The sequence below is a fragment of the Empidonax traillii genome, unplaced genomic scaffold (genome assembly GCF_003031625.1).
Source record: "Empidonax traillii isolate 1590-97213 ecotype Southwest subspecies unplaced genomic scaffold, ASM303162v1 scaffold408:size522183, whole genome shotgun sequence".
Lineage (NCBI taxonomy): Eukaryota > Metazoa > Chordata > Aves > Passeriformes > Tyrannidae > Empidonax > Empidonax traillii.
Window position 1 is genome coordinate 209,468 of NW_020955601.1, and position 19,800 is coordinate 229,267.

At 45.2% G+C, this 19,800-nt stretch overlaps 1 protein-coding gene across 5 annotated transcripts in view; it reads left to right on the forward strand.

The window, feature by feature from the left end:
* Positions 1-8,454, forward strand: part of GRIN2B (glutamate ionotropic receptor NMDA type subunit 2B) — a 208,634-nt gene extending 200,180 nt beyond the window's left edge. For all 5 annotated transcript variants that reach the window (XM_027893846.1, XM_027893847.1, XM_027893844.1 and 2 more), the window contains 3 exons: positions 2,223-2,410; positions 4,100-4,338; positions 6,514-8,454. In XM_027893846.1, coding sequence (XP_027749647.1) covers positions 2,223-2,410; positions 4,100-4,338; positions 6,514-8,427 — 2,341 coding nt within the window. In that variant the 3' untranslated portion in view covers positions 8,428-8,454. The remainder of the gene's footprint in view (positions 1-2,222; positions 2,411-4,099; positions 4,339-6,513) is intronic.
* Positions 8,455-19,800: the final 11,346 nt, after the last annotated feature.

Below are 19,800 nucleotides of genomic sequence, written 5' to 3' on the forward strand. Positions count from 1 at the left end.
CAGTGAATCTGCAAAGGAACTAACTCAAAATGACATTTTGCAAGCCTTTGTCCTTTGTAGGTTGAAGACCTCCCAGAGCTGACCATTTTGGTTCTCAGAGCCCAGCCCCAGTGAAAAAAACATTTTTGCTTACACTCATGTTGCAGTCTTACGAGAAAGTTCATTCCAAAGCACAATGAAAATGTTCAGCCAATTTAATTACTAGATTGACTGAATATTGCTAAACCTGTTTGCCAGGTTCAGAGGCATGCAGCCCCTTATAAATGGTTGTACCATCGTTGGATGTCATCCTAGGAAGGTACATTTGCCAGGATAGTCATCATCCAGGAAATAAATATGCTCTGTCCTGGAAATATATGGATGAAATAGAGCTCATCACTTGTGGTAGATGTCATCCTGGCTTCATATCCACCCTTGGACAGACTTCCTCACAGATAAGCACTTGAACTCAGATAATCACATACTGGAAATATATGTGCAGGAGGTGGATTGTAAAGATAGTGTGCATTTGAGAATGTGCAAGCGGAAGGTCTTTGGTCGTTTATCTGAATGTGTTTCATTTCAGATCTAGTGGGAGGATTTACTCATCAGCTGTCTTTGGATATGTGGAAGATGCAGCACTCTGAGACTGCCCCCCACATCCAAATCAATTTGTTGCAGTGAGAGAAGGCTCTCTTCAGTCAACTGTGCTACTCAGCGCAGTCCATAATGGGGATTTCTCTGTGTTGAAACAGAATTTTTGTTGTGGTTTTCAGCTAAGCATTTTTTAACAAGGAGTTAGTCAGCATGGTAAACCATGAAGCTGCTATAGTAGCCACTTGACATTGGTAAAGATCCAGTAGTGCTTTTCACAGTAACTGAGGGGTTAAACATAATGTCCTGACTGTATTTGGTTTGAAAAAAAGACATTTTGCTCAGCTAAGGCATGTCAGCAGTTTGAATTGGAGATAATATTTTCCTTACTTCAACCCCTACTTTGCTATCTAATATTGATACATTTTACAAGGCATTTTAGATTCTTTTGAGATTAAAGGCAGTACAGAAATATAAGCTATTAATGGAATATAGATCCCCTTGACTTCCTCTTCATTTGACTTTATCTTGCAGTGTATTTTTATTCCAAATTTTCCTCCAGATCAGAAATTGTGATTACCAAAAAGTCAGAAAGAAATATACAATCCTTGTTTATAATCCAGCTTCTACCTGTAAACAGGTTCTGGGCTCAGATTTTAGTTAACTTTGGTGAAGGTGAAGATGACACACCTGAAGGACAGGATGTAATTCAGAGGGACCTGGATAAGCTTGAGAAATGGGCCCATGGGAATCTCATGATGTTCAACAAGATGAAGTGCAAGTTGCTGCACCAGGGTTGGGGCAACCCCCAACCTTCAGGCTGGGGGATGAACAGGTCGAGAGTAGCCCTGCAGAGAAGTACTTGGGGTTGCTGGTAGATGAGAGGCTGGACACAACCCAGCAATGTGGGCTCACAGCCCAGAATGCCAAGTGTATCCTGGGCTGCATCAAGAGCAGCCTGGGCAGCAGGTCCAGGGAGGGGATTCTGTCCTTCTCTCTGCTCTCGAGAGACCCCACCTGCAGTGCTGCATCCAGCTCTGGAATCTGCACCACAGGAAGGAGACATCAACCTTTTGGAGCAAGTCCAGAGGAGGGCCACCAACATGATTAGAGGGATGGAGCACCTCTGCTATGAGGAAAGGCTGAGAGAATTGGGATTGTTCAGCCTGGAAAAGAGTAGTCTTTGGGGTAACTTAATTGCGACCTCCTAGTACCTGAAGGGAGCCTACAAGAAAGATGGAGAGAGACTTTTTACAAGAGCATGTAGTGAGAGGACAAGCGGGAAGGGTTTCAAAGTGAAAGAGAGTAAGTTTAAATTAGGTATTAGGAAAAAATATTATTTAATGTGATCGTGTGAAGCTTTTTACTGTGAGGTAGTGAAGTGGATGCCCCGTCCCTGTGAGTGTTTGAGGCCAGGTTGGATGGAGCAACCTCGTCTAGTGAAAGATGTCTCTACCCACATCATGGGGGTTGGAACTAGATGATCTTGAAGGTTCCTTCCAACCCAACCCTTTCTATGATTCTATGTAACCTATTGTAATCCATCTGAAAGAGGTTAATTTCAGCCTTAATTACCTGAGAACACCTTTGAATTCATACAGATTCTATGCTTTCTGTAATACACCCTCTTGCTTCTTGCATCTGTGCAGGAAGTTGGATGCTTTCATTTATGATGCAGCAGTGCTAAACTACATGGCTGGCAGAGATGAAGGCTGCAAACTGGTGACAATTGGAAGTGGGAAAGTGTTTGCCTCCACTGGCTATGGCATTGCCATTCAAAAGGACTCAGGCTGGAAGCGCCAGGTTGATCTTGCCATTCTACAGCTTTTTGGAGATGGTAAGTGACAAGAAAAAGAGCTGCTGGAATTTTCCTAAGAAATACCAAATTTTGCATGTAAGAAATGGAAGTTTCTAGCTCTGGTGCTTCAGATTTGAGTTGAAAACATGAAATTATTAAAAAGGTTTGTTTAGAGGCATCACAGCAAAAATGTGAGGATATAATTTCTTTTGTGTTGTTGATGCAGGGTAGCAGTATCATCAAAAGCAATGTCAGAAGCACTGAAGTTTTCATAGAACAAGCTCAGATGTGTGTTTGAAAAAATACCTTATCTGAAGAATGTCTTGTAAAAACAAGATTTCTGTTATGAACTTTTTACTACCTTTGCAGTTTTGCTGTGACCAAACCCGCTAACTGTACTGTCTATGGTTATGTCATACTTTATAGTTCTAGACAGGATCAATCCATGTAGAGTTTGCCAAATTAAAGGATAAATATTTCTGAATGAAAGAGTTAGCTCAGAATTTCCAAAACCTCAAAAAATAACAAAAGCAAGGAAGAACCTGAAACTCATGTTCTGGAGTTTTGGAGTGAGTTTTAAATCGGAACATTAGAGTTACCTAGTTCATCTCTTAATTTACTTTTTTTGAATAAATAGAATTCACATGTTATTTTATTTATAAGTATTCCTTTTTTCCTGAACTCTGAAAATAATGTATGGTACTATAAATATGGAAAGAACATAAATTGGATATACTTCAGAAAACCGGCTGCCTGGCAGATAGGGCCTTCTGTTTCCTAAACAACCTAATATATATTATTTCAGAAAAAGATGTAAGTTCTCTATAAGCTTCAAAGACTCTGTTATAGCATCTCCTATATACATATTTGGAATTTTTCCCCCTTGTCACTGGACAGGAGATTGAAAATGTGAAAAACTAACTTTCCTAACAGCATGAAAAAATTTGCCAACCTGCAAAATCAGTTTGTTCTGAATGTCTCAATATGTGTGTGTGTGTGTGTGTATGTGTGTTTATCTCTCTCTCTCACCCCTCATGAAAATACCATAATGGGAGTAAGTGGTGTATGAAATTAGACTGCAGAACATTTGCTCCTAGCTGATACAAATTAGTAATGTTTTTGATTGGTCAAAGGGCTTGGAAGTGTTGAATTTGGACAAAATGGAGGGGAAGAAAAACAGGTGAAAATCCTTAAATGTTTTTGGGTACATTGCAATTGCACCTAGTTTTAATGAGCTGTGGATATGATAGAAACAAATTTGATTTTAAAAAATCAACATTTTGAATACTGAGTTGGAAATATACAATGTTTTCATTTTAAAGTGATTCATTTTTGTCTACCAGTATCAGTCACTAATTTTGACCTTCATTAACCTAATGATAGTGGAGGTTTGTGAAGCCAGGTCTTCAGTCATCTGGTGGGAAACTGTTTCAGAATCTCACTGTAGACAGCAAGTTTAATAGCTGTGTCCTGTGATAGGCTTTTTATGGCTAGTATCTGACTGTGGAAAAATCCTGTTGACCTTCTTGTGACAAATTGCACTTGCCCCCATCAGATGGGCAATCAGGATATTTTATGGACATTACAAATGTGGAAAAAGAACATGGAGACTGGAAATTACCATAGATCAGATTCTTGCTTTCAATCACCCTTTCAATTCATAGTTTGAGCTCTTTAGCTACTGCAGGACTACCTAACCTGTTTCTTTCCTTCTGTCTGTCTTTCTAGGGGAGATGGAGGAGCTGGAAGCTCTCTGGCTCACTGGCATTTGTCACAATGAGAAGAATGAGGTTATGAGCAGCCAGTTGGATATAGATAACATGGCAGGTGTCTTCTACATGCTGGGAGCAGCCATGGCCCTCAGTCTCATCACCTTCATCTGTGAGCACCTCTTCTACTGGCAATTCCGCCACTGCTTCATGGGCGTCTGCTCTGGCAAGCCTGGTGTGGTCTTCTCCATCAGCAGGGTGAGTGTCATTAACTGCCAGGGAAGTACAGAGGATTTATTCAGACAGTCCTAGGTACTGGAGATGGGGAAATCCACCAAGACTGTCTAACACACAGGTGGCATTGGGTGACAGTCTGCAGGATAAAGGCTGTCATCTTTGCACCATTAGTGTTGCAAAAATGTGTTAAGTTTTTCTGTGACATCTCTGGTCTCAGTTGGATTACGGTCATGGAAATGAAAATGCAGTATAAAGAGAAGGTAATTGTTACTGGCTGCTCCTCTGAAGGAGGAGCTCCTTGTGAGGAGACCAAATTTGGAAACCACCCCGAATTTGGGTTCAAGTAATGGTGGATAACGTGACTAGAAATTCAAGAGTTTTACATTGTCCCCTATATTACAGCTTTTCATCTGACCTTTTGTTAACTACAAGTGTGCCATCATTAACAACCAGAAGTCCTTAACCAAAAGCCATGCCCTAAACCGTACAGACATCCTTTGAGAGAGGATGACCACATAAACTTAGCAATTGCTTTATGCAAATCTGCCTTAGGGTATAGCATTTACATTTAAAGCAGATTCTAGCCATTTCTGAGTCATCTTTCTCCTATCAATGTTGTTAGCAGTATCCCATTTGGGGTTTTTTTTCCTTCTTTCAAGACAGTTGTCCTTTCTCCTGATCCATTCTGAAGTAAGGTCAAATCTTGGCGTTTTTTAGGTCAGTGTCTGATGTAACAGAATTTACTTTGATTGTGCAAGGAGTATATAATTGCTGCATAACATATTGAGGAGAAATGACAAAGTCCTTTGAATGCAGGGGCACAGCCTCTCTTCTATATTAGTTTCTAGCATGGTTTAGTCTGGATATAAGATGGGGACTTGTGTTTGGTGATCCTTAGCTAAGTACAGAGCCTTTCGGGAGCCCCCGGTAGTTTGGGAGCCCCCAGTAGTCTAGGGGAAAAGACACTGCGCTGTCACTGCAGAGACCTGGGTTCGATTCCCGGTCGGGGCCCCTCCCCGGGCAGATGGAGCTCGTTAGCCCTGTAAGGCAATCCATCTACGTCCTGAGGACCTCGCTGCCACCGTCCAAAGCGTGCTTGGCCCCGGCAGACGAACCTCAGGATTAAAGGGTGGGCTCAGTTCCGCGCACACTGTGTCTCACCTAAAAAATCCAATGCGCAGGCTGGAAGGTGAAAAGACCTTCCCTGGTTCTTCGTTCGCGAAGAGACTGGCCATTATATATACAGAGCCTTTCATTCTGCGGTTATCTGTTAGACGTGGGCCAGGTTGACAAAAGATCTGAAAAGTGTTAATCATCTGCTAGCTGCCGAGAAACCATGGTAACATGGTGTGATGGTGTCCATTTCACAATTGACATTAACCATCAGACGCCATTTAGCAGACCAGGGAATAAAGGAGCCCCTTCTGTTCTTAGGGGTAGCCCTTGTCAACAGTCTGTGTCATGGATGAAATAAACTTGTGGAGGATGTGGGGGAATTGGGAACTTCTGCTGTCTGATTTGAAGGTGAATAGAGGACTTTCAGGGATCTCAGTTTGAAACCTGTTATCACTGTTGAATTTAACAGAATGCAATTAAAAATTCTGTTGTACCTCAGTCAATCAGATGCAGAAGACCTAAATAAAAATTCAACAGTCCTGCTCTTTCTCTGTATCCATTTCTAATCCTTACTGGTGATTAATGTAGCTAAGTTTATGACAAATGAAGCTGTTCCCTTTTTAAGATAGCTCCTGCCTCGTTGATTCCCTGATGTCCAGATGAATTTCAAGGGCCAAAATGGACTTTCTTACTCTTATCTACACAGAATTGTTTGTCTTGATGCTTTTATTCCCAAGGATATTATTGTCTCCATTTGTAATTCTACACTGCACCTACTAGATTTGACTAACTCTTAGAGGGTGCCAGCAGGTATTACTGCATCCTACAGATATGACATGAAGCAAAGCAGAGGAAGAGGAATGGAGGAAAAGGAAAAAATGTGAGAGGCAAGAAAGAGGGGCAGAATATCAAGAGCAGATCTGATTTCATTTGATTTGATTGTGTTTCAATGATGGAAGGCTGACAGGCCTTACTGTCCTACAGAAACATGCTCATGCTGCACAGGGTGCTTCCCAGTCCAAGTCCCCTTTTGTGTATTCTTTGCAGGACCACTCACCTTCCTGGTTTCTCTCATTTCAGGGTATCTACAGCTGCATCCACGGCGTGGCCATCGAAGAACGCCAGTCAGCAATGAACTCCCCCACTGCAACTATGAACAACACTCATTCCAACATCCTCCGCCTGCTTCGGACAGCCAAGAACATGGCCAACCTGTCAGGGGTCAATGGCTCACCACAGAGTGCCCTAGACTTTATCCGCCGCGAGTCATCAGTCTATGATATCTCTGAGCACCGTCGCAGCTTCACCCACTCAGACTGTAAGTCCTACAACAACCCCCCCTGTGAGGAGAACCTCTTCAGTGACTATATTAGTGAGGTGGAAAGGACCTTTGGCAACCTGCAGCTGAAGGACAGCAATGTGTATCAAGACCACTACCACCACCACCACCGCCCCCATAGCATCGGCAGCACCAGCTCCATTGATGGGCTCTATGACTGTGACAACCCACCCTTCAATGCCCAGTCACGGTCCATCGGGAAGAAGCCCTTGGACCTGGGGTTACCTCCTGCCAAGCACAGCCAGTTGGGTGACCTCTATGGCAAGTTCTCCTTCAAGAGTGACCGCTATGGGGGCAGTGGGACCCATGACGACCTGATTCGCTCAGATGTTTCAGACATTTCCACTCACACGGTCACCTATGGCAACATCGAGGGCAATGCGGCCAAACGGCGGAAGCAGCAGTACAAGGACAGCCTAAAGAAGCGCCCAGCATCTGCCAAGTCCCGGCGGGAGTTTGATGAGATAGAGCTGGCCTACCGCCGGCGCCCGCCCCGCTCACCTGACCACAAGCGCTACTTCAGGGACAAGGAAGGGCTACGGGACTTCTACCTAGACCAGTTTCGGGCCAAGGAGAACTCGCCGCACTGGGAACATGTGGACCTGACAGATATCTACAAAGAGCGGGGAGATGAGTTTAAGCGGGACACAGGAGGAGGAGGAGGAGGGGGTCAATCCTGCACCAACAGGGCCCACCACAAGCACGGCTCGGGCGAGTTTGGCGGAAGCAATGAGCACAAGCATGGTGTTGTGAGTGGGGTCCCAGCTCCATGGGAGAAGAACCTGACCAATCTAGACTGGGAGGACCGGACCGGGGCTAATTTCTGCCGCAGTTGCCCTTCTAAGCTGCACAACTACACGCCATCAGTGGTGGGTCAGAATTCCACCCGCCAGGCCTGCATCCGCTGTGAGGCTTGCAAGAAAGCGGGCAACCTGTATGACATCAGTGAGGACAACTCACTCCAAGAGCTGGACCAGCCACCTGCCCCTGTGCCCGTGGCCACCAGTGCCACCTCCTCCTCCAAATATCCTCAGAGCCCTTCCAATTCTGCCTCCAAGGTGCAGAAGAAGACCCGCAACAAGCTCCGCCGGCAGCATTCCTATGACACCTTTGTGGACCTGCAGAAGGATGACTCAGCCTTGGCCCCCCGCAGCGTCAGCCTCAAGGACAAGGGCCGCTTTTTGGAGGGGAGCCCTTACGCCCACATGTTTGAGATGCCAGCTAGTGAGACCACCTTTGCCAACAACAAGTCCTCAGTGCCCGCCACCAGCTACCACCACCACAACAACCCCGGCAGCAGTGGGGGCTACATGCTCAGCAAGTCGCTCTACCCCGACCGGGTCACCCAAAACCCTTTCATCCCCACTTTTGGGGATGACCAATGCTTGCTCCACGGCAGCAAATCTTATTTCTTCAGGCAGCCTGTGGTGGCAGGAGGGCCCAAAGCCAGGCCAGACTTCCGAGCCATTGTCACCACCAACAAGCCGGTGGTCTCAGCCCTTCATGGGGCTGTGCCAGCCCGTTTCCAGAAGGACATCTGTATAGGGAACCAGTCCAACCCCTGTGTGCCTAACAACAAAAACCCCAGGGCTTTCAATGGCTCCAGCAACGGGCATGTTTATGAGAAACTCTCCAGTATTGAGTCTGATGTTTGAGTGAGAAGGGAAGAGCGTGGGGAGGGACTGGGGGTGTATGTGGGGCATGGGAGGGTGGGGTGGGATCAATCCCATCAACTACTCTTCTGAGTCGTCCTTAGTTTGTGGGATACTGGAGTTCTGAGTAGTGCAGCACTGGTGACAAGTGCCACCTCTTTGGTGTCCCCTCTTCCTCCTCCCCTTTCTCAACCCTCCCGTTTTATCTCTTTTTCCATGTTCTCGCTCCTCCCATTCTCCTCCTCTCCATTCCTGGCCATTGCACTTTACAGTGATGTTGGAGTTGGATATCCTTGCTTGTGACTTCAGAAAGCAGAGAAAACGGCAGGGAAGGGATGGGCTGAGGAGGAGCAGCAGTGACTGTAGTGTTTCACTTCTGCTGGCTCCCAGCAGAGAAAAGCATGTGCACACACACGTGTGTGTGTGTCAGGAGGAGGCAGCAGAAGCAGTGTAGTGGACATGCAGGAAAATGTGCTTGCTCAGGCAACTCTTCCTAAAACTGCCTACAAAAGAATAGTGTTTAAAACATGGAGAAAGTGAAGGGGGAATAACACGACTAACTTGATGATGCACTTATATGTTAGCTATATTGAGGTTCTTGTTACATTATTTTGTGAAGACTATGGGGGTTTAGGGCTGAAATATATATATATATATATTTGCGTATATGCTGAGAAATTTTACGCTAGAATTTTGAATTGTCTGCTGGGGGGGTGTGGAGGGAGGGAGAGAAGGTTTGTCTGCAGGTCAGGCTAGTGGTTTCACTTCGGCTATTACAGCCATTGAATCTGTGGCAGACCAGTGGGAGAGATAGATAGGCAGTGGAGTCTGAGTTTGGGAAAGCTGATCAGCAGCCTCTCTGATTTCAGGGTTGGTTTTCCGAACTCTGACAAAAGATGCTGGTTTGCACTGAAATGAGAAGAGTTTGGGAAAAGGGGAACAGGGTTGGTTCATTAGCTGTAAACTGCTCACTAGGTGTGACATACTTCAAGGGTGGGAGCAGTATATAGTATGGGTCGGCCTATATGCGAGTATATATGATAACTTTATACTTGAAATGTCTGTGAACCTGTAAGGTGTCTGGAGAACAAACACAGCGGAATGGAACTTAAGAGTAGGGAAAGGTGGGGAGTTTTTTCACTGTCGCTTCAGGGGACACCAAGCCCATTTTGGTCATGTTCTTTCAGTGAGGAGGGGAGGAAAAAAAAGGGATTTCATCCTTCTGCTCTCCCTACTCTTGGCCAACAGGTTGGAACAAAAAGAATAGGGTGCCCTCTGCCAATGCTGGCATGGTGCTGGAGAGGAAAAAAGAAATTTCATGGAAGGGTATGTGTGGTGGCAGTGGTGCTGGTGGACTGTTTCAATGCCTCCTCGCATGTGTGGAAATGGGAGGAGGGTGTATGCACCCTTGGGAAATACATATGTATATTTACTATTGAATGTACAGAGGAAGTACACAGCTTGTCTTCCTGGGAAGGGGTGTGCTTGAATAAATGCCAGAGAGCACAGAAGCTTGTGCTGAAGGCTGAAGAGAGGACGTGCAAAGCTGAGATGTGTGTGTACATGTGTGTGTGCCTCTGTGTGCAAGAGAAAGATACTAGCACAGGTGCAAAGCTGGAATAGCCTAGGGTTTCCCATCCCTGCAGTTGTAGTGACAGCTTTCCTGGTGCACTTAGTATCGATAAGAGTGTTTTTTCTTTCCATTGTATTATTTTAGATGCAAGTTAAACTAAAGGAAAAGGAGCAATGGTAGGAGTGAGAAGTGGAACACCCCTTTCATATGTCATCTTTCTCCTGAGGTGAGGGTGTGGACTTACCTCTCCCTCCTGAGAGATATGGCAAAGTCTCCACTACTTATTCTGGGTCTGTCCCAGTGTCTCAATCACCATGGCTCACCAGGGGAAGGAAGGGTTGAGAGAGTCCTGTGCTGAGAGCAGGGGTACACTGCTGGGGATTTACTCTGAAGGGAGATGGCAACCCTGTCTTTATGAGCCACATTTCTTGGAGCTGAAAGCCACCTCTCTCACATTCCTCACCACACCATGGTTGATTTTATCTTATCTTTCTCTTTTTAAGCCAAGAGAAGGCCTTTTATTTATTTACCTATTTAATTTATTTATTTTTTAAGCTGGGGCGGGGGAGGGTGGGATTTACCTGTAAAGTCAAAGAGTGTGAGGAGAGGGTGGGCAGGGTTGGTGATGGGAATATTTTCTTATATTTCACTGAGGAAATCAAGGAGGGAAGAAGGGGAGAGTCTTTGTGATGCCACCCCTTAGTCTTTGAGGTAAGGGAACTTCTTACTCTTTCCCTCTTCTCTAATTACAAGAACAAATAGGAAAAGAAAAAAGGAAAAAAAAAAAAAAAGAAACCAAACAAATTAACAGAGCGATCTGCAATCCAGAACACACGGCAGCTTGTCAGACACCTCTGACAGCAGCCACCAAGAAGGCGTTCCTTTCATTTGTAAATATTTCTTTTTTATTGCGTTTTTGTATAAATCGGTGTTTCTCTTCTCGTGAATATTCAGGTCGTGGGGTGGGAGGGAGGGGAAGTTTGTTTCTGTTTTGTTTGTTTTCTATGACTTTTCAGGCTGCGTTTTGGAAGCGGTTTACGCAGGTCGAGGCCGTATGAGTGAGAAAAAAAAAAGAGAGAGAGAGAAAGAGAGAGAGAAACCCATGTGTGTTGTGTTCCCCTGAGGCCCCCTGTATTGCCCTGTCACCTTTATCTTCATGAATGGAAGACGCCGGAACGTCACTTCAAGCCTTGCCAGCAGGGTTTCATGTTTTGATGGGAACACCCCCAATTCCTTTTTGCATACAAACTCTCTGTACCAGCATCTCTCTGTGGAGCTTGGGCCTCAAGGCACTACACTGTCTTGATAGTAGTGGGGTGAACCATCAAGTTGGCCGCTCAGGTTGGACCATCACTTTGACATTAAGAGACTTCTCCAATGCTACTTTGGTTTAGAAATCTTGGACCTGGGAAAGCTTGTGCTAATTTCTGGTATTTCCTAAGGGCTTGGGGTGGGGGAGTTTGACAGCTGATGAGGGCAGCTAATCTCTTTGGTGGTTATCTCGGTACTTTTCCCTCCCTCCCCACCTGGAACAAGAAAACCTGGAGGGTGGCTCTGCAGGGAAATTAAGCTGAAAACAAACCAAAAAGAAGTTAATGGAACTTTTTTCAAATCTCTTCTTAAAGGTTCTGATTTTTGTGTTTTGGGTTGAAAGTTGGTTCGTATTTTCTCCGGACTGCTCTGTCCCTTGTTCCACTAATTGGCAAATGATAGTTTGCCAAAATCATTATCTAGTATTGATACTGTTGTAGCACTGTTAACACTTCGAGTGCTCTGCAAATATAACTGTGCCACAAGCCACTCAAATGAATGCTCTAGGGCAACCAGAAAAGAAGAACTGGAAATTCTGGACTGAACCACTGGTCTAAACACAGGAGTCTGGTATTTTGCCTTCTCCCACAGTAGATTAGGCCATGTGTCCATCAGGTTAATCCTTTCTCCTATAAGCGATCTTTTCTGGTTGCTTTGTTTATTTTAGTTCTGACAGGTCAACAAGTTTTGGGACAGAGATGAAGGGGAAGGGGAGGGAGGGGGGAGGGTGTAATTCATAATCCAGAAAATAAATCAATGATGTTATTAAACTCTGATTATATATTTAGAATTTTAGATTTGGTGTATTTTCATTGTAAGTCTTCAAGTGAATCAAACAGGTAATATTAGCAGCAGGTGTTGTCTATACTAGGAAACGACCCATGTGCTGTTTATTACCGGGCCAGAAAAGAATGGAATTTCATACCAGAGCCTGACAAAACTCCATATCCCTTCCCTTGCCATTTCTCTCTCTCTACTGTCGGAATACCAGTATTTTCTGGGGCAGTGGCTGGGAACATTTCCCCTCTCTGAAGGTTTCTGCACACAAGAATACTGAGCAAAATCCGTCGTGTCCTATACAGTTTGGTGACCTCTACTGAATATTTGCAGCCAGCCTCCCAGGGAAGATTAGGCGCCTTTGGCAATGTTTCTGACATTTACCTCTTCACTTTTAGCCTCAGGCATGGCTCAATGAGAGGTATTTTCATGTTCTTCTGAAGTGGTTCTGGAATATATGTATTCAGCTGAAGGAGGATGTGTATGAAGGAGACGGAAGAAGTATTCAGAAAATACCAGAAATGTGCCATTCACAGTGGAAAGCAACTGGCAGGTAGAACTTGCAGTCATGGATCTCCACATCATAAACATTGTTGGAGTATTCACACCAGCTTTTTACTGTATTGCAACACAACACAGGCTGGTGTAGTAGTTCTTTGTCTCCCATCACGCCTCCCTGTGAGGGCAATATCAGAACTTTCAATGTCACATCCTAAGTAGGAAAGAAAAGCTGCAGTCAGGACTTGTTGTCAGTTGAGACAATGAAGCACACCGGCCCCACCTCCTCAATAACAAAAAAACCCCCATTCTCTCTGAAATCCAGCATGCACTGTCAGAACTTTCCAGGCAAGAAACCCAGTAGGTTCAAAATGCTTAGCAATATGCAAGTATGAATTTGCCTGTAGGAAATCAGTTTCCAGCATGTGGGGGGAGGATATCCTTCCCCCCCCCCCTTTTTTATTTTTTTTTGATTTTTTGTAATATCCTGTAGGATTTGGTGGAGGAGTTAAGAGTTGCTAGGATGAGCCTCTTCTTCAGCAATGCTTGCTGATGTTGAGCTCTTCACTTTAAAAAGACACTAGCATCCATCTTGAATAATGCCCCTGTGTACATTCAAATAGGTTTTTCTCACAGCAAAATTGCCAGCAAAAGGGAGAGGGGGAGACAGACAATATGATGGTGGTGACAGGTCAGAGTGATCAGAGATACCTCAGGGATCTTTACAGGCAAGTCTTTGCTTTAGAGCTTTCTATCAAATATGGCAAATCCTCCCACCTACATTGCTTATCAACAGATGGAAAGAAGCCTGGGAACACAGCCAGTGATCAGACTTAGGCCTTTCACACATCCTCAACTCCAGTCAAACAACCTTTGGTGAGCCCTTCCCATGGAGAAGGGTGGGAGGTTGCTCTTCCCCGTGCATTTTTGGTTGCCAAAAAGAAAAGGAAAAGGGAAGGGGATAAATATCAGGAGTGTTGGTGAAAGGACTTTGTGCTGACTCTCTTCACCCTTGCTCTAAGGAATTTCACTTCATCTTTCCTTCTCAATCCAAGCTGACAAAGGGTAGAGTCCAATTATGCTTCCTCTCTGTGGTATATGCCTGGCTCACCACAGGAGCCTCTGGGAGCCATGTACAAGAAAGGAACCAATTTGCTGGCAACAAATGGGGACAGACTCCAAGCCACAATCCCCTACTGCACCCACTCTTCCCCATAAGTGCTTCCCTGCTGCTGAACACACCTGACGTGTCCACCTGGAACACACCTACCATGCTGCTGGATGCTGCAGGGCACATTGAGGTAGTAACTAGTGGGACCCAAATGTTGTCCCCACAAGGGCTTATTTTCAAATTGCAGCCAAATAGATTTCCAAGCCATAGACCCTTGCTGCATTCACCCACCTACACTTCCCTGTGGCTTCCTCTCTCCTCCCCCATCAAAGGCAAACTGGGGCGCTGAGTGTCTCACTGGCTATATGAATACTATTGCCTCATCTTCATCACGGGCTCTGTGGACCTACCTGGGGCTGACTGCAGACAGACGTAGGTGTCTGCCATTAGAATGGCAACACAAAAACCATTTTGCAATTGGCTTTGAGCTCTTTCTCCATCTCTTGAACATCCCCAAATTCCTCACCTAGCCATGCCATTTGAGTGAATTTTGGCACCCTTCTGTCATTGCTGACAACAAAACTGGCACAGCATGAATCTGCTTGTGTATAGAAAAAGACAGTGAAACCACATCACAGAGAGCAGGACTCATGTCTGTCAATGCCAAGGGCACAGTCCCCTGGGTGCTGAGGTAAAGGAGGATCTCTGTGATGTGTTAGTAGTTACAGATCTCTTAACCTGCTGGCCTTCTGCCATGAAAGGAACACAGCAACCACTGGTATACACTCCAACAGAAAAAAATTCCATGCTTTGGAACAGGGGTTCCTCTGGGCACGCACACACGAGACATACTGGGGAAGTGAAACATATACGAACAAGCCCGATACAGCAGGAAGCTGTGAGGTTTGAGTGACTACATGCATACACACACACCCCCCTTGCACACAGTACATTGCAGTACACCTAATGACTGTCCCACAATGCATTTTTGCCAAGTAGGAACAACGTGACCTTTCCTAATGTTCTGCTGGTAGTTATTTAATTTATGTATTCACTTCGTGACTTTTACATCATCTGCTTTCTCGACTGCAGCATTACTGTGTAAATATGTGTGTATATATGTACAGAAACTAGCTCAAGCAATTATATTCAGGTTGGGAAAAGGGTGGGTTTTATATCTGTACAGTATTTCCTTATTAAATAATGGCATGGGGGGGGTTGGGAAAGTTAACTTTTAAATTGTGGTTTTATTGGTCTGTGGTGTTTGAAGTTGTTTCAGTGGTTGCTTTTGCTGGTTTGGAAAGTTTATCTGGATGTTATATGTGTGTGCCAAGAAAGGGTCCCCAAACGGGGGAGGTTTGGGATTGGTGAGGGGTGGTGGGTAGCAGAGGGTGTTAATAATTTCCTGTAATAAAAGCCGTGTTGATTGCTAGGGACTGTTTGTGTGAGGCACAGGGCTGTTTCTTTTTTTATGTGCTTTGCTCTTTGGTTACTTTCTCTTCCCTGGTCCCCATTGTCTTCTCCCTGGGATGTCAGCAGAGTACATTTGTTACTGTGGATTTCAGGGATCTCCCTATGGGCCTTCATCTCCTGACCAACTTTTCCATATCCCTCCTTTTGTGGCCTTCCCAGTACCAGTGAAAGGGGAGGTGGCACGGTCTCGGATCCTCTGTGTTGAACATTTTACTTCCTCTGCTCTTCTCTGTCCTTTCTCCTAGCAGAACCTCATTTTCAGGTGTTTTGATCTCTCCAGCAGCTTACTGTCTCATCTCCCTGGCCTCTTATCTACTTTCCCATCTTACTCACACCTGTTCTTCAATTTCATCTCTATACCTCTTCCCTCAGAATGACTTATGCTGGCTGTTTGCCCACTCTCCTCTTATTACTGTCTTGTTGCTCTGTTGTCTTCATCAACCTGTGCAATGCTGTGTAGAAGATGAGTGAAGGGCAGGCCTCTACTACTTCTCTCCTGGAAAATTCTAGCCATGACCAGATTTTTAGAAGATGATGTTTTGTAGCTCTTTTTAACTTCTCTGTCACTTTCACTGAAGCAGTGTTCTGCTCTTGCCTTCTCAAGAAATAAGAAATAATCAGTATGGCAAATTTGCCCATGCAAGGGAGCAGTGAAGTTGTATTATCTGAGAAAATCCAAAGAAAGAACATAATTTCTGTCCTTGATGGCTGACTGGTGAATTTAGACCAGGGGCAGATACAGTTTTTATCCACTCCAGGTTGATCCATATCAGGATCACTAGAGTTTCTTTGCTTTTACTCTATGTGAATAAAGCAAGGCTGCTGGAGAGAAGTATGCTATCTTTTAAAAGCACTTCCTTTAAGTCCTAGAGGCCATTGGCTTGTAAAAACCTATGTTCTGCTGTGTTGCAAACCTAGGAGCAAAAGTCTAGTAGTAGTTTCTCCCTTTCTGTCTGACAAGTCAATACAAGCTGGTAATTGGCACTGTCTGCCTAGGGTTTGTGGTCTGGTGTCATGGCAGTAAGGGAGGAGAGTGATAGGATGGTGAATAAGCCAATGCAAAAGTGGTAGGGGCCCTAGGCAGATGCCAAGGCACCTCGCTCCTCCCCTTTTTGACAATTTGGATTGTTCCTTAATGAACATCAGTTCACCATCCTCAACGTCCATGTTACTGGTTGCTTATCCTTGAAAACACATGGATCTGCTGGCCACAGTCTGAGAAAAGACTCTCCATGTGTGTAGTATGTTGCCAAGTGCCACGATCTCTGAGGTTTTGAGTTGTATGAAATCATATGGGCAGTGCAGGGAGCAATGCAAAGGGTCAGCATGGCCAGAGGTTGTTCAGACTGTCAATCTTCTCCCAGTTGCAACTAACTCTTGCTCAACCTGTCATTGCAGGCCTGTGTTTCTGATTTCTGGGTGAGAGAAACCACCACAGCCACATGGGAATGGAGCTCTGCTCGCAAGTGTGAGCAGGGTAGTCATCCTTCTCATGTACCCTTGCTATGACGTTGCTGTTACTGTCCCAGCATGGTCCACATGGTCTGTGTACCTGTGAATATGTGGCTGCAAATACCTGTCAGTCTGGGAGGAGGTGTGTGTTTGGGCATTCGAGTGACTCCTGGCAGAACTCTGAACGTGTGTGGACTTGGAAATGCTGGCCCATTTAGTGCCACCCCACAATGTGGGTAGGTATCTCCTTGGGAGTACATCCCATAGATTAACTTGCGACCAAAAGAGTATGTTACCTTTCTGAGCATTACCAGTTCCTTGCTGTGTTTCCTTTGCTTTTTCAGTGTGCCCTAAGTATGACATACTGCAGGGTGTCCAGAGAGAATGCATCCACTACATGAGACTCCTGTCCATGCCCTTGGGCACTGGCTGCTAAGTCCCATGTCAACAGGAGAAAGATGATACCTGCCCCTGAACAGACAAAAATCAGTCGAGGGGATAAGATTAAAGTTTTGTGCTTTCTCCCTCTGCTTTCCTTCCAGGCCTTGGAACCTGATTCATCTTCACAGGCAGCTAAACTCCTGTGAAATTCAAGGAGCTTTTGGAAAAGCTTCTTAGGGGTTTAGATGCCTGGAATGTCTTTTTTTGGATTCTCTTCCCTGTGTGGGCCTCTTGCTGCAGTGCATTTTGCCAGAATTCATCTCCCAGGAACTCACCATGCTTGAACACAGCTTGGAGGGGTTTCCTCTGCTTGGGATCACCATGTGTATGTTGCATGCCTATTGCTACTTGTCTGTATCTCTTGCACGTGTCCACTTGTGGGGGGCAGGGGTGGGTTCATATTGGTATGTGTATTTATGCAGCCTGCACACATTTGTATGTGTGGTGCCACTGTGCGTGTGCTTAGGTATTTGTACGCATGTGTTTGAACTGAGAGAAAAGTGTTGGAAGCCGTATGCTGCTAAAGGCAGGTGATGGGTACTCGCAGGTAATTTGGCAACCCTGTTGTTGCTTACCTGGCAGACCCAGGCACAACTGCTTTGTTTGGACTCCAGGGGACCAACTCTGAACCAGGGCTGGGACGCAGACTCCTTCTGTAGAGGGTTTGAATATAGCACCAGAAATCCATTCCATGTGTTCATTCACTTCTGTGGTAAATCTGCTGTGCCACATTTCCAAACCATTGTGCCACACTCGTTACCTACTTTGGCCTTAACTGGTAGGTGGAGCAGGAAGACAATCATACACTGACCGGGAAGGTCTTTTGGGAGAGATCTGGTCGATCTGATCTGTGACTGAAATAAGACTTCCTTGCTATTCATTTTGCTGCCTCCTAGGGCATTGCAAGCACTGAAATGTCACTTGCAAGAAAGCTTGTCTTTTTTGAAAAAGCTGAGCTGAGGTGGATTGATCTCCCATTCCCTCCATTTGGAAGAACATCGCTGTTGCTGCTTGGAGCTGGTTAGGGAGCTTACAAATGCCGCACTCTGGAGGGGTTCATTTTCCTCAGAGGGGACAGTGAATAGGGAGGGTGGGAGGGAGTCACCTTTCTGCAGCCATTCTCCATCCCATTAATTTCCAGGAGAGATTGCAACACTGCTACCACCAGAGAGGATGACCTGCTGGGAGGGCCCTACAGTGCCAGCCGGCACAGCACTTTAACTGGCCAAACTGCTGAACAAGGCACTGCTCTCCTCTGTCAGCAACCAGAAAAGACAATCAGAACCTGATGAAGAGATGACATGATTAGTCAGACAGGGAAGGAGCAACATTTGGGGACTAGGGCCTTCATCATCTACACTATATTAAGTCTGCTTAGCCAGCCCTTTATTGCTGGTATCACTGGGTCTCTTTGATAGTTTCTTTTTCTTTATATATATGAAATGTAACAGAATAGTCTGTGGCCTCCAGTGACTCATTCTATCAGACCACATCTGTCCACCTCCTCTGCTTTCTTCCATATCCAGCCACTCTTTCCTCTCCATCAAATTTAATCCTATGCTCTGACAGGCTTGTCTTCTATAGAAGAGAAGATATATGTGTATGAGTGCTCGTACATGTGTGCGTGTATTTTAAGTATTATTACTACTACCAACATGCCATACACCTAAAAGCTCCTAGGAAGCTGGAGCCTTCAAGAGGTGCTGTAGGAAATGACCTTCCCGCTGGACAGCAGTCAGTGTGGAGGTTAGCACAAAAAGCTGCTAGCTTTGGAGGCCTCTTTGGCTGTCTGGTTGCTTTTCCTATTTTCAGAACAGGCTGTCTCTCACCTGTGGTCAGAAACACAGCAAACTGCTCTTTTTAGCTTTGCAATTTCAAAATTTCTAATGGGGGAGGGGGGAAGAGTTTGTTGTTTAGCTGTTGATTTATTTTGTATGTTTGCTGTTTGTTTGTACGTTTGTTTACACAGTCCTTTTAGTGGGTGCAGGGAGGTGTTTTCAGCAATACAACTTTCTGAGACCTCAGTTCTGTGCAGTTATTTTTTGTATGGTTCAGCTGTATTTGGGGTCTTTCCTTTGTACATGTTTTTCTGGAATGGCAGGGCTATCTTGAAACGTCTCTTTGCCGGTGACCAAAGCACCATCTGTAATTGGAGGTGAAAACTGGTATATAGTGGAGGCAGCAGCCTTTTGGAAAGTAGCTTTTCACTGACTTCCCTGTGGAGTCTCAGAAGACAAAATATTTAATTGTTGCACAGATTGGTTTTGGAGGTTTTTTGTTGGTTTGGTTTTTTTGGGTTCTCCCTCTCTTTTCCTTCTTTTTAAAAAATTTTCTCTATTTTTCCCTTAAAAAACATTTAAACGTTTCTCCAGTGAGCTTTGGCCATTGTACCAAAGGCTGCTGCAAGGCAGGGAGGCTGTCTGAACTCCACGTCCTGCCCTCCTGAAGCCATACAGGATTGCCTGGACTGGGATGGAGAAAGGCTTTTTTTGGCAGTTTCAGTGGCCATTCCCCTGCTGAGGGGCCTGACCCAAAGGGAATGAGCACCCACAGAAGATCACCCTCTGGTATGTGTAGGTTGTGGGTCAGGCTGGAGAACAGGCAGGGGAAATGGCTCACTGGCCCCTGCACAGTCCTTCCTATGATGGAGCAGGAGCCAGGCACATAGGTCTGCAACAGGGACAAATGAATGACCCTAAATGGGCCAGAGGGGTTCAGTCTCACCTCTCCTGAGCTATTT